Source organism: Stegastes partitus, unplaced genomic scaffold (assembly GCF_000690725.1).
Source record: "Stegastes partitus isolate 25-593 unplaced genomic scaffold, Stegastes_partitus-1.0.2 Scaffold56, whole genome shotgun sequence".
In the NCBI taxonomy this organism is placed as follows: domain Eukaryota; kingdom Metazoa; phylum Chordata; class Actinopteri; family Pomacentridae; genus Stegastes; species Stegastes partitus.
The window spans coordinates 321,865-333,960 of NW_007577787.1; the positions used below are offsets into that span (position 1 = coordinate 321,865).

Here is a 12,096-nt window from a genome sequence, read left to right on the forward strand (position 1 = left end):
GTAGATGATATTAGATTGTGTTGTAGACACTGAGGCTTCCCCGGTGATCTGCCATGCTGAACATGTGTTCGCCATTATTGCATTTCAGAGAGAGACAAAGAGAAAACTCAATCAGGTGAAATCTAATATTACTGCTATTGTATGTGAAGCTGTATACTATGTGTTTATGTTCTTTTTGTGTGTTTGCGGGGGATTTTTTTATTTTTTTCTGCAGCGAGGACCAATATTGAATCATGCTCCATCATAAGATAATTACACTTTGGAGCTGGGAGGTAACCCCCTGCTGCGTATACACATACTGCATGTTTGTGTAGGATGATGATATTTGTGCTGCTGTGTATGCAATGGTTTTTCTCAATGTAGCCTTTGGTGGATAATTCAAGGCCAAGTACTGCACAGGGTTGCCCTCACACTGAACATAAAACATTGCACGTGTGTGCAGATATGGTGGTGAACTCCTCTGATATGACCCTTGGGACTTAGACCCAGGCAGCACGCTACTAATGCAATCTGGAACAAGAAGTAGGCCTGGGCTGGGCCACAGGCACAACAGTAGTGTGATGAAACATTACGCTGACCAGCTGACTGCTTCCGAGTGGGTTTGGTGCAGCTTTTATCTACATCCAACATTTTTCCTTTGCTGATCTAAGATGCATGGATGTTGAATCAAGGGCGCTATTTCTGATGCACTTTTTCACCCTCTGCTTCTGAATTTCCACAATAATTTAATGAGGAGCCTCATTCCGCATTTTCAAACCGTCTTATGTTTGGCACACACGTGTCTTCTTTCTGAATACAACATGGTGGTGCAATGGACCATCAGAGAGCTGAGAGAAGCAGTTCGGCTGTTGTGTTTCTGGGTGTCAGGGGTGAGGTGGGCCTGCGTATGTGTGCATAGTAAGCATATAAAAGCTCTCAGAGGGACATCGCAAAGGGGTAGGGGCATTCATGCAATACGTTTGACATGCACAGAAGTATGTATGTGCACACATAATGCTGGTGAGGCAGCTCATACATATTGAGTAAGTACCTCTGGAAGCATGATTTAAAGTCTCTCAATTATGTATCTGGTCAGATGCTGTGTTTGTTCACACCTCATTACACTCACTCCCCCTTTTTATCCCACTTCTTAGAGAAAGGAACGGAAAATGCCAGGCGCTGATTTCGCCAGGAGTGGTTAACATTTAGGAAAACAGTAAGGAAAAAGCAGATGGGAAGGAGAGGCGTGAGGCAGGGAGAGATGTCCTACATTCTGACAAATGAATCATCAGTCTAAATGAAGGTCTGACTACACGACCAAAAAAAGAAGAAGAGGGAAAGAAAAAAAGAAACATAGGAGGCAGAGCAGATGAACACAGCATGACCAGGACTGAGCCGGGCCTCAGCAACCACTGAGATAAAGGAATTACTCACTCGTCCTCCCCTGTGAGATAGTGCCCTTACACACAGAATGATCGCACTGTTACGGTTACTGATTGGATTTCAGTCGGCAACTGATCACATCGTCACGGTTACTGATGGCATTACCAAGGTAACTGATCACTTTGTCATGGAGACAGACACTGCTGGAAAAGAGAGTGGGAGGAGGACCCAGTCCCTTACAAAAACTCTGTGCGTGTGTCCTTAAGATTTTTCTGGTTAAGCATAAACTGCGCATAGGGGAGAAGGTAAATGAGCATTCAGGATGATAAGTTGATTTCCAAATAACTCCTGAAGGGCCCGGGGATGCTGTGTGTTGTGCATCAATGGTTAAGGTCAAAGCAGAGTCAGTCAAGCAAGTAAAGCACTGTCACTGCACTGTGGTGCTTCTGTATGTGCGCATGTGAGTCTGTTTACATCCCTCTGCAAACGCGTGTGCTTTCAAAATCGATAGCAGCACAGAATTAGAGACTATGTACACTGTGCCTGTGACTACATGCCACTGGCTCATTCTTAAAGGGTTATCGATCATCGCAGTCTGCCTCTAAACCCGAAACAGCATTTTACTTATCCTCACCTGGACATGTACGAGGCCTGCAGGCACACATTGCTCATGGTTACAAATATAACATTGCAGACCAACACTTGGTATTTCAGGAGATATTCCATGATCGCTGGCATTGTTACAAGTTCAAAACCCCGGTTCTCACCTCACCCACACACACACCTCAAGAATATTTCTCCTGCTAAATCCAACAAATCTGAACCCCACCGGTACCGCAGGTACCACAGTGTTTTGTTTTAAAAATGGTGGAGGTTTTTTTTTTTATATCAGCAGGATGAGTATTTGCCCGAGGCACATTCACCTAAATAAATGAAGTATCATACTGTTGAGGTGGACCAGACTGGGCTAAATTGGGCCAATGCGAGTTTGTGCTTCTGTGTGTGTTTGTTGTTTGTGTTCTTTCAATAATTGGGCTGTGTCTGAATGGGTTTTTATGTGCGCGTGTGCATGTGTGAAGCACAGAGGGCCAATGAGGGCGGTGTAGACAGTTTAATGCCTCCGCCGAGGAAAAAGGTTCAAGGACAGATCGCTCACTCTCTTTAAAAGACTTTCTCACTCTCTCTGTCTCCGTCCTTTGCTTCCCTCTCTCCTACCTCTTTCACTCAGTTTTCTCTTCCTGTGGGATATTTAGCAATCCATTCACTGCGCTCCATTAGGAGACTCCACCCTGCCCTGCGCACACACACACACACACACACACACACACACACACACACACATACACACACACATCCACAGACACTCCAATTAGTGGCTAAACCAGAGACTAAGAGCAATTAGAGCAGGCAGAAATCCTCTAAGCTCTGGTGAATTCGCCCTATGTGTACGTGTGCATGTGTGTGTGTGTGTGACTGTGTGTCTGAATCTGTGTTTATCCCTGTTTGTGTGCTGGTCTGTGTCCCTTCCAATTAGGTGTGTGTCTGCCTGGCAAGGAGCCATGAAGCTTTACCTGGCTGTAGGACACTGATGCCAAGCAGGTTGGAAGTGCGATTGGCCACTCTGCTCCAGCTGTTGTCGTAGTTCCGTCTCCACAGGACAGCGGTGCACTGGTACTTGCCCGCCTCACGCCGTCCTGCCCGGGTCACCGAGAGTCGGAAGTTTGTGTTGGAGTGTGAGCGGTCCACCGTGGTGCGGGTTCCCAGCCCAAGCAACTGCTCCCCCCACTGCAGTGTGCCTTCACGTGTGAAAGTCACCAGGTCTTTGAACTCTCCCTGATCCTCGTCACCGACTTCTTTGCCAGCCGGCATGAAGCGCCAAGTGACGGAAGTGGGGACTCGAGGGTTGTGACGAGGCTTGACCAGGCACAGGAGGTCGAAGGAGTCTCCAAAGGTTATAGAGGGTGTCCGCGATGAGGCCGACACCATGAAGGAGGACTCTGGATAATGGAAGAAGATGGGAACCGGGGTTAGGAAGAAACATTTTCAAATGTGATTTTTTCACTAGTGATTTTTATCAGACTGCTCTAAGATCAAACCTTTCATTCATAGAGTACTGCTGATTGCTTGTAATAGTACAACACTTGCTTGAGTGTGTAATTAAGTCTATTCTCTTAAAGTTTAAAGCTGAGCAAATGATGTGGGGGCTTTTCCTGGAAAAAAAAAAAAAAAAAAACTACTTTCCTTTTAAGCCTGGCTGCTAAGAGAAGCAAAGCTTATTGCTGGAACAAATACAGACAGGAATTACTTAAAGTACATTGACCTACAGGTAGAGCTGTCTCCACCAGTATTTTCCTTCATCATTATGGCCTAAGTGACTATAGACATCTGTGTGTGTGTGTGTGTGTGTGAGAGAAAGTACAAGTTTGTGTGCCCGACTGTGAGAGCGTGCCTCAGAATTAATGGTGATGCAACCATGAAATCCCAGGAGAGAGATTTTCTATAAGCGCCGATGTTCGATCTACGCCCAACTCCTTGCCAAGTCTAAACTATCCTCATTAAGCTAAAAACATTCACCCAACTCCGTATGTTATTGCCAAGATACACCTGCACTTGGGAGAAAGGGAGACAAAGAGAGACACAGAGAGGAAGGGACTGGATAAAGAAAAAAAACCCTTTTCCCAGGGCCCCCTTCAATAATCTGGCCTTGCTGCACATCTTTCAAGGCGTTTCAGTGAATGTGAATTATTGAGATTGAATATGAGAAAGATAAAGTGGGCTCAAAGATAACGAAAAGAAAACGGGAGGTGGAGTGGAGACATGTTGATGAAGTCTGATTTTCCCCATATCGGCCCATTCATTTCCTTGAAACTTCGCAGATTCTCCATTATGTTCTTGTCAACAGCTCTGTTGCTTTCTCTCTGTCCCTCACCCTCTGTCGTCCTCTGACAGCCTTCATCCCCGGTGTCCTTCAGGGTGTGTAATCAATGGCTTTCTGTCCAGGCTTGGCTACTGCTGGGACAGCTGCCTGGGGCCATAATTCTCTAACAGACAATAACTCTCCCCTCTCACTCTATCTCTCATCTCCCGGCACCCCTCTTCCGCCCATCCATTTCCACAACACTGTCTGCCCTGCCTCTGTGACAGAAAGAAAGGATTTCATGTCGATCCCTTTTTTTTCCATACAACTCGAGTCTTTTTGTTTGTGTGAATAAACATGAATGTGGGAGGCTGTCTATGAGTATCTACTAAACACTGGCTGGTGTGTGGGGGTGTGTGAGTGCATCTAGGCCTCTCAGTCAAACACATTTGCCACCCCTGACACTCTAAGTGCCCCTTAAGCCAATCAGCTGGAAAGAGGACTTTCTACCAAGGACCTTTGTCTTTACTGTGGCAACAAATACACATGACTCCCAGTGGACATCCCTCTCCTGTTCCCTCCGGGTCTTGTCAGCAAGCAAAGGGAGTCCATCAAGGAGGAGGCTACGAACTAAATTAAGGTACAGTGGCCATATATAATATACCAAACTACAGCCTCTCGACTGGTTCACTTAGAGGACAGGTCAATGTGAAACTCTGCTCAGAAGGAAACTGGAGCACAAGTTTGTTTCTTTCTTTATGAAAGCCACAAGGACTAAAGAAGCATGGCAAGAATTGGGGGGAAAAAAAGAAGAAAGCTGGAACAAAAACTAAAAAAAAAAAAAAAGAGCTTTCTTTGTATGGCAAGTTTAGGTCCAATAAAACTGCAGCTGGAAGCTAAAGTGAGAAAAACGAGGGTCAAAATAAATCTTAGACAAAGTAAAACACACACATTGACCGTCACACAACAGTGAACATTTGGAAAATCCTTTGATAAACAAGTATGGAAGAGAGGAAGAGGCAATGTCGAGAAGTGTAACTGAAGAAAGATGAGTAGCTTTGGACTTCTTGTCCCCGATTTGCATAATGTGTCCCTTGTTCCTCAAACTAATGTTTCTGTTGTTGCCCGAACTTAACAAATGGCCACTTAAAAACTGACATCTCTTCTCTGCAGCACCGCTGTGTGCTGCTGCAGGGAGCTAATCCGTTAGTTGTGTGTGCATGTGTGTGCGTGTATTTGCACCCAGTGCTCTTGGCCTGCCAGCTCCTCGCTGCTCCGCTCCACTGGCTTCCTCAGCCTGTACCGAGGATGTTCAGCTTAACTCAGCAATGACAGAGGAGACCCACAGACTGTGAAACACATTGCCGCTGCATTTCCATTCTAATAATTCTGCTTAATCCATATGGGTGTGTGAGTGTGTGTGTGGGTCTATCATGGGTGTCATGGAAGCACTGCTCCTGACATGAGGCAGGTGGTGGTTCTCTATGTGTGTGTGTGTGTGCACCGTAATAGCTCTTTCCCCTGAGCGATGCATGAATAAACCATGGTATATTCTGTTTTGTGGACTGCATGTTTTGCCTGAGCCATTCATCAGTCTTTAGCAAATCACAAACCATATGCATGTCTTTGATTTGGTGTGCATGTGTGCGAACCCGCTGTCAGAACATTTACACGCTTTACTGACTTGAAGATGTTAGAATACCGATTTTACTGGGTTACATTAGAATGAAACAACTTACCAACGGTCTTGACGGTGACTGTCTTGGTGGCTGACTTCTCTCCTATCTTCTCCCAGTTTAGCTCTGGTTCAGTGCCAGTCTGAAGCCACTCGGTGGCTATGCAGCGGTACTGGCCCTCATCCCCGGGTAAAGCATTGTACAGGGACAGAGAGAACGCGTCGGCTCGCAGCTTCTCCACGCGTATCTCCCCGTAACTGGAGCGCTCCCTGTAGGTGGGGCTGTGCCACACAGTGCCGTCCCGATCCACAGTAGCCACTTCCTGGGTTGGTTCAGTTGCTTCCTTGTCTACGGGTACCCACTGCCAGACGACAGACAGGGGGCCTGCGATGGAGTGGACTGAGCAGGCCAACTGGATCACGTCCCCCTCTAGGACCTCTGAGGAGTTACTGGACAGTGACACTGTAATGTTGCTCTCTGAGTGGGAAGAGAAAACAAAAAGGCAAACAGTTGACCATTAGGAATGTGGATTCCGAAAATATTCAGATCCCATTCACTTTTTGCAGACTCTTTTTTTTATTATTATTATTTATTGTGTGGTAGATTTGATTTTCAGTAAATGTTAAGTAGAAGTTTTCAGAAATATTTGCACATTTATTAAAAGAAAAACCCAAATCTCTCGTCTATAAAGGTGATTACTTAATACTTTGTAGAGGATTATTTAGCAGCACTTTCAGTTTAAAGTCTTCTTGGGTAAGCTTCTAGGTCAGATTGGACGGGAAGCATCTGTGAGCTGCCATCTTTAGGTCTTGTCACAGATTTTTTTGCAGGGTTTAAGTCCAGGCTTTGGCTGAGCGACTCGAGGACGGTCAGAGACTTGTTCGTAAGCCACTCCAGCGCTGTATTGGCTGGAAACTCTAAGTCACTTTTGTGCTGAAAGGTGAACCATCGCTCCAGATCACGTTGACTCTGGAGCAGATTTCCCTCAAGGACCTCTCAGCATTTGGCTGCATTCATCCGTCCCTCGGTTCTGACATTTTTGGCTCGTTTGTCTATGGCTCTCAAGAGTCTACTAAATACTGTTTAGCAAAGTGTAAGCAGCCTTTTATATGCCTTTTACTCAAGAGTGACGTCTGTCTCGCCGCTCGACCATAAAGGCTGACTGATGGGCTGCTGCCGAGACAGTTGTCCTCCTGGCAGGTTCTTCCATCTCTATAGAAAACGTATGAATTTCTGCTGTAGTGATAGTTGGGTTCTCGGTTACCTCCCTTCACCACCACTTCACAATTGTTGAGTCCAGTGGGCTCCTGGGAACTCTCAAAGCTTTACTATTGGTTTAATACCCTTGCCACAGTTTTACAGTGAAGGTCTTCAGAGAGTTTCTTGAACTTTATTGGTTGGTTTTTGCTCTGACATGCATTGTGAGTTGTGGGAGCTTATATATATCCACATACACACACTGTGCCTGCGTGGCTTACTAAACTATGTCCAATCAATTCAGTTTGCCACAGGTGAATCCAATCAGGTTTGAGACACGTCTCAAGGATAATTAAAGCAAACAGGATGCAGCAGACCACAGTTTGGAACGCCACAGCAAAGAGTCTGGAGAAACCCTTTCTGATTGGAAGACATTTTAATTTGTCAGAAAAAAAAAAAAGCTCAGGCGAACAAAATTCACCATCAGCCTCAACAAGTGAGCCAGACGGTACAAAAAGAATTCTTGCGTGTTTTCAATACAGGTACTTAAGACTACTTTAAGATTAACTGTGCCTTATCTTTAAAGGCAGCAGCGGGGGGTTGGTGTTAGAAGTCAGCAGTCAAGATGGAGAGTTTCCAACAGCATTCAGTTTGTGCTGGAAGTTAGTGAAACACACTGATTTATTAAAATCTAACAAGACACATATCGGTTTGTACACAGTCTCCAGTAGTTTTAATTAAGACAGGGTAGTCCATTGAAGTGCTATGCAGGCGATCTCTGATCTGTGTTCGAGGTTCAACCTTAATTTACCATGAATTCTCAGCAAATCAGCATCAGATCAGCTTGCTGCTGTATACAAATCAACTGTGCAGACCTGTCCCTGTCAAACTGCATGAATAATTTAAAACATTGATAAATAATCAAATGCAGTAGAAAGACATACAAGGCTAAGACTTTCATTACTGATCTGTCAGATATTCAGACTGTCAGGGCTGAAACATCTGATTCAATGTTATTTTAGGAAGCCTCACATCCCTTTTTTCGTTGTTAAATACTTCAAGATTAAATCAGTCCAGTGTTAATATACAATACGCTAGAAGTGTGACATACTTTATGTAGGTTATGTTTGATAATTTGAATGTATTAGGCCTCTTTCACTAATAAATATCACCACCAACATGTCTTCTGTTACCAGAATAAACCGTCAAAATCAGACAAAAAAAGAATCCAAGTCTCTTCAATGCACAAAAAATAAGACTTTCTATCAAATGTCATATTGTTGACAGGACATCTAAACCAATCGGCTGTTGGATCAGGTGAGAAGTCAGGTGTTTCCCATCATGCCCTGAGGCTGTGCAGTCGCTAGAGAGCAACGGCGGCGCCTGGCTTCAAAAGCTGCAGTTGCCTTGATCTCATGATGTTATCGCTGTCTACGTCACCGTGACATCAGAACAAGCCGAGATCAGGTCAGACAGGAATCTAACCAACACGCATTTTGCTGTGATCAATCCTGGTCTAGTCTGTGCAGGTCTGGCTCACCTCGAATGAGCTCTTTGTCTGCCTGTCGGTAGGATTACGTAAAGACTACCCAGTCAAATTTCGTGGCACTTGGACAGCTGAAGCATGGGCAGAGGAAGAACCTCATAAATTTTAGAGCAAATCTGGATCACTTTACTTAAAATTGCAAGAGAGGGCATCGGCTTTGGTGGAGAACTGTGCTCTCCAAGTGCACTTCTAGTTATTAATGGTATTAGTGGCACTTGACATGCCAAAATGTCTGCAGTGAAAAATGTCTTTTTACTTTTGTCAATGAAAGATTTCAAAACATGATGTCGCTTTGGCATTGTGGGTTATTGAGCGTAGAGTACAGGTGCAAAAATCCAGTTTTATCCGTTTGAATTAAAATCTACAAAAAGATAAAAAAGTGAAAAAAGAGAAGGGGTCTTTGTGCTTTTTTTTATTTAATTTTTTTTAAATCCACTGTATATTTGCGATACAACACTAAAAGACAGGTGGGGAAGGAGTTAGAAAAAGTTCCCAAAAACCTCAACTCCTTCTCATGCTAAATCCAAGAGACAACAAGGATTACACTTTCTGTGTCAAAACATTCAGAGAGTAGAGGAGGCCAGGGGCAATAAAACAAATCGCTGAGCCTTCTCCCCGGAGTATAACACGGTCCTGTACAAACGCTGTGCATGTGTGTTTGCATGCTTGTGGTTGTGCATAGAAGTATGCCAGTGAAAAGTAGTGCAGTTTTGTAACTGGCCTTGGGCACATCAGAGTGACAGCCAGAGAAGAGACACTGGTGAGTTTGTGTGTGTTGGTTGAAGACTCTCTTTCTGAACCCCGTGAAGCTTGTTCACAGTCCACATACGCGCAGAAAAGAAGGCTCAAATCACAGGGCTCAGTGGCACTTCAGAAGGGAAGGATAAAAGTCTTTACCGACTCTTCGGCTCTGTTTTTCTGCTTTATCTAGACTCACATCACTTCAGTGCCCATCAAACATCATGGGGCTTTGGTTGACCCATAAGCTCGCTTCCCCTTGTGGGGTCAGTGCTTCTGTTCTCTTGGGGGTGTGGTTTAAGATTTCTCCCCCCACTTTTTTTTTTTTTTTTACTTCCCCTCAGGCCAAGCTCTGCTGCTTTCCTCTCAGCTCACCGGCCCTCATAATAGGCATGAGCTCTCTGTGAATATGGAATAAACTTGGTTCTTTCTTTGCATCACACTCAAACGAACAAAGGGAAAATCCTTCATCCTTTTCCTTCCCTTTGTCTTTAATTGCAACTGTTCCGTAGCTTCTCCACAGCTAGGAAAATATCATATTCTGTCACTTTTTCACACTAAGACTTCAAGAGAGGCTTGTTAGACAGTTATACATGTACATACATCTACCTCCTCTTAAAACTGTCTAGTTTCTGAGCAACTTTTCCTTGAACTTTCTTTCTAAAACTGTCGCATGTTCCCCACCAGCTCCTTCTGTTTTTCATACTCCTTCCTTCCTACCTTCGCCCTTGTCCTGTCTGTCCGTATGACGGAGATTCAGTTTGGCAAGTAAGGTCTCTCTCTCTTTCTCATTGCAAAGGTAAACTCATCCATCAACACTTATTTGTCAGAAGTGTTTACCCCTGTTTTTTCCCTCGCTGTCACCTCTGTCTGCCTCTGACTCAACAACTCTAACCCCTGTCGCAACCTATTACTAATTCTCACCCAATTCCGCCAATTAGAGTGATGAAGCGCACTTTGAAATTGTGTGTGAGAAAGCAGGCATTAGAGGACAGTTTGTGCATGAACCATATGCTGCGTGACCACTACTGCTGTGTTTCACGGAAGTTCTCCCCCAATAACCATAGCTATTATCTTGTGTAAACCCTATAAACATCCTTTATAGGGCATTAAGGTCTTTTGTTGGAAAAACAAAACCTCCCATACAGAGATATTCCCTGGAGACTGCTGCAGGCTCTGGGCCATTGTTTTGAGCTGATTTAGCAGGGGGTGCGGAGCGGTCAGAATAAGGTAGCATTGGCTGCTTGAGAGGAGATACTGCTCTGTGGTTATTATGTTTTATTATGCTGGTAGCAGCTGGCTCCATACACAGCTTCAGTCCTGAGAGACATGGAAGTGCAGAGAGAGGAGGGAATGCAGCGTGTGACCCAAATGCTATGACAGAGGAAGAAAAGTCTCAGTGACAGATTAAGGAATTGTGCGCAAGGTTTTAAAGGTTTCACTGTATATTTCTATCAATCAGCTGTGAGCCTGACACAACCCCACTGGCCAGCCCTGCTTAACCCAACTGAAGAGGTCTGCCCCAGCAGAGCACATTAATTTAGCCTGGGGAACCACTTAGAGGGCCCTGGAGAGCTGGACGCCTTTCTCTGCTTCTTTTCTTTCTCCACACTTTCATTTCATGGCTGTTAGCTCAGCCTCCTTCAGTTTGGACTCCTCTGCTCTCCATTATCCTACTATAGTGTTACCCCACCACCCCTCCCACTAAGCCAAGGAAATGGGAAGGACCATAATGCTGCATTACCAATCCTTAGCAATCCACTCAAACAGAAAATACATCAGGAATAAGAGTAGCATTATACGTTCCCCTCTTACTCACAGCTAACAATAGAGGCTGTGCTGCTATCTGTCATAGGCCACACTTGGAGGGACAGAGGGGAGGGAGACAGCGAGAGAGAAAGGCTGGAGAGGAACACAGCATGACATTCCATATGGCCTTATGAAGATAAAACTGCTATTATGAAAAGCTCATCACTCTTAGTGTAATTGACAACTAAGGACAGGACAACTGAGGCTAGAGGCCTCGTGAACAGATTATTACTCACTGAGTGGCTGGACTGTGATCTGGACATTGCGGGACCTCTTGCTGCGGTCTATGAAGTCTCCCGTGGGCGTCTTCTCCCGCTCCGTGACGCGACAGATGTACTTCCCGGCATCCTCGGCGCGCAGGTGCTGCAGCTTTAGAAGGTGCACGTTGGGGCTCTCTTTGCGCACCGTCATGTGGCCAGCCGCTTCACGGGCAACATAATCGGGGCCCAGGACAGGCACGGCACTGGGGCCCACCACGGCCACCGGTGAGCTGCTGAAGACCCACGACACCGAGAAGAAACGCTCGGGGACGTTCTGCGCCTCAATGGTGCATCGAAGCTCCAGCGGCTCACCGGCCGTGAAGGACCGTCGCTCCGTGCTCACCTGGATGCTGAAATCCCGGTCTGAATAAAAGGGAAAACAAGAGGAAAGATCAGGATAAGCATTTTATCACAGCAGAAAACGTACAGTACCCTTGCATACGCCACTAGATTTTAAATAAAGCAGCACAATAGAAGGTGTGTAGGTGTTTGAGGTGAAGGTGATGTTTTTTCACATTCCTAAACAACTTGCCTCTGATGTCTAAAACAAGACAAATGTCTAAATATGGGCTACAACTGAAATGCAAAACACTGCTGCATTCTCTTAATACACACAGTTTGGTATGCTGAGCCTGCACGCTGAAAAAGCGA

The 12,096-nt window shown here is 45.2% G+C and overlaps 1 protein-coding gene across 1 annotated transcript in view; it reads right to left on the reverse strand.

Annotated features, from left to right (window-relative positions):
• Positions 1–12,096, reverse strand: part of igsf3 (immunoglobulin superfamily, member 3) — a 71,696-nt gene that overhangs the window by 14,086 nt on the left and 45,514 nt on the right. The window contains exons 4-6 of the mRNA XM_008275626.1: positions 11,422–11,808; positions 5,959–6,372; positions 2,934–3,359 (exon numbers count right to left, since the gene is read on the reverse strand). Of these exons, the coding sequence (XP_008273848.1) occupies positions 2,934–3,359; positions 5,959–6,372; positions 11,422–11,808 (1,227 nt within the window). The remainder of the gene's footprint in view (positions 1–2,933; positions 3,360–5,958; positions 6,373–11,421; positions 11,809–12,096) is intronic.